Consider the following 944-nt stretch of genomic DNA (forward strand, 5'->3'; position numbering starts at 1 on the left):
GGGGGGGGGGGGGGGGGGGGGGGTAGCGCAGGATTTTACAATCTTAAAGTTCCATCAACTTTTGACTGTAACACAGAGGGCAGCCGGAGGGGATAAAATGTTTTAAAACCAAAATCAAATGTTTTCAAATTCTTGCTAGGTATGTAAATGGCTAAGGCAATGCCAGTTCCCTTGCTCATTTAGCAACACCATGTGCCAACTCCGAGCGGGCCACTAAACTGGGCACTGTAGATTAAAAGGTTCGGTCCTTGCTCATTGTGGCCAGAGTCGCAAAGAAATGATCACTACAAAGCAGCCTCTACAACCGGGGGTGGGGGGGGGGGGAAGCGCCATAGCAACAACAAAAAGGGGTCTTGCTGCTTCGCGGGATAGGGGGCTGAGAGGCCTCGCAAAGGCGACGTTCTCGCAGTCTGAAGAGAAGTGGGCCAGGCGGACGAGGGTGGGGCTCCGGAGTCCGACAGGTAAAAGTGAGCTGCAGGAACCGAGGCCCGGGGTGGGAAGGAACCACGAGCTACTCGAAGGAGGGCGAAAGTCTGCGCTGCTGAGAGGGAGGCCGGGGTGCCAACGTATGAGACGTTAATGAAATGGCTGCTTGGGAAAGGACGCTGACTTGGGAGCTGTCTTTTCCTCCAAGAATCCCTCACTCCCTCCCTCCCCGGCTGAGCCTCAGCCCGACAGCGCCGCGCCTCACCCAAGTGCCCAGAGTCCTGCTTCCGCCTCCGCTGCAGCCTCTCCCGCAGCGAGTCCAGCTGCTTTTTGTGGGCCTGAATAGAACTCCACGTGTCCGACATCCTAGTTTCCCAGCCCGGACGCGTCTCGAATCAGGCGCGGCCGACTAGCACCTCCCAGCCCTAGTTCCAGGATACATGCAGTTTTCACGCGGACACCCGAGGGCTAACCGGAACAAGCTCCCTAGAAAGGAGCAAGATGGAAAAGTCACTTCC

At 57.1% G+C, this 944-nt stretch overlaps 1 protein-coding gene across 1 annotated transcript in view; it reads right to left on the reverse strand.

Annotated features, from left to right (window-relative positions):
- Positions 1-944, reverse strand: part of METTL3 (methyltransferase like 3) — a 15,011-nt gene extending 14,067 nt beyond the window's left edge. Inside the window, exon 1 of the mRNA XM_008574066.1 lies at positions 692-944. Coding sequence (XP_008572288.1) covers positions 692-791 — 100 coding nt within the window. The 5' untranslated portion in view covers positions 792-944. The remainder of the gene's footprint in view (positions 1-691) is intronic.

The sequence above is a fragment of the Galeopterus variegatus genome, unplaced genomic scaffold (genome assembly GCF_000696425.1).
Source record: "Galeopterus variegatus unplaced genomic scaffold, G_variegatus-3.0.2 Scaffold994, whole genome shotgun sequence".
Classification (NCBI taxonomy): domain Eukaryota; kingdom Metazoa; phylum Chordata; class Mammalia; order Dermoptera; family Cynocephalidae; genus Galeopterus; species Galeopterus variegatus.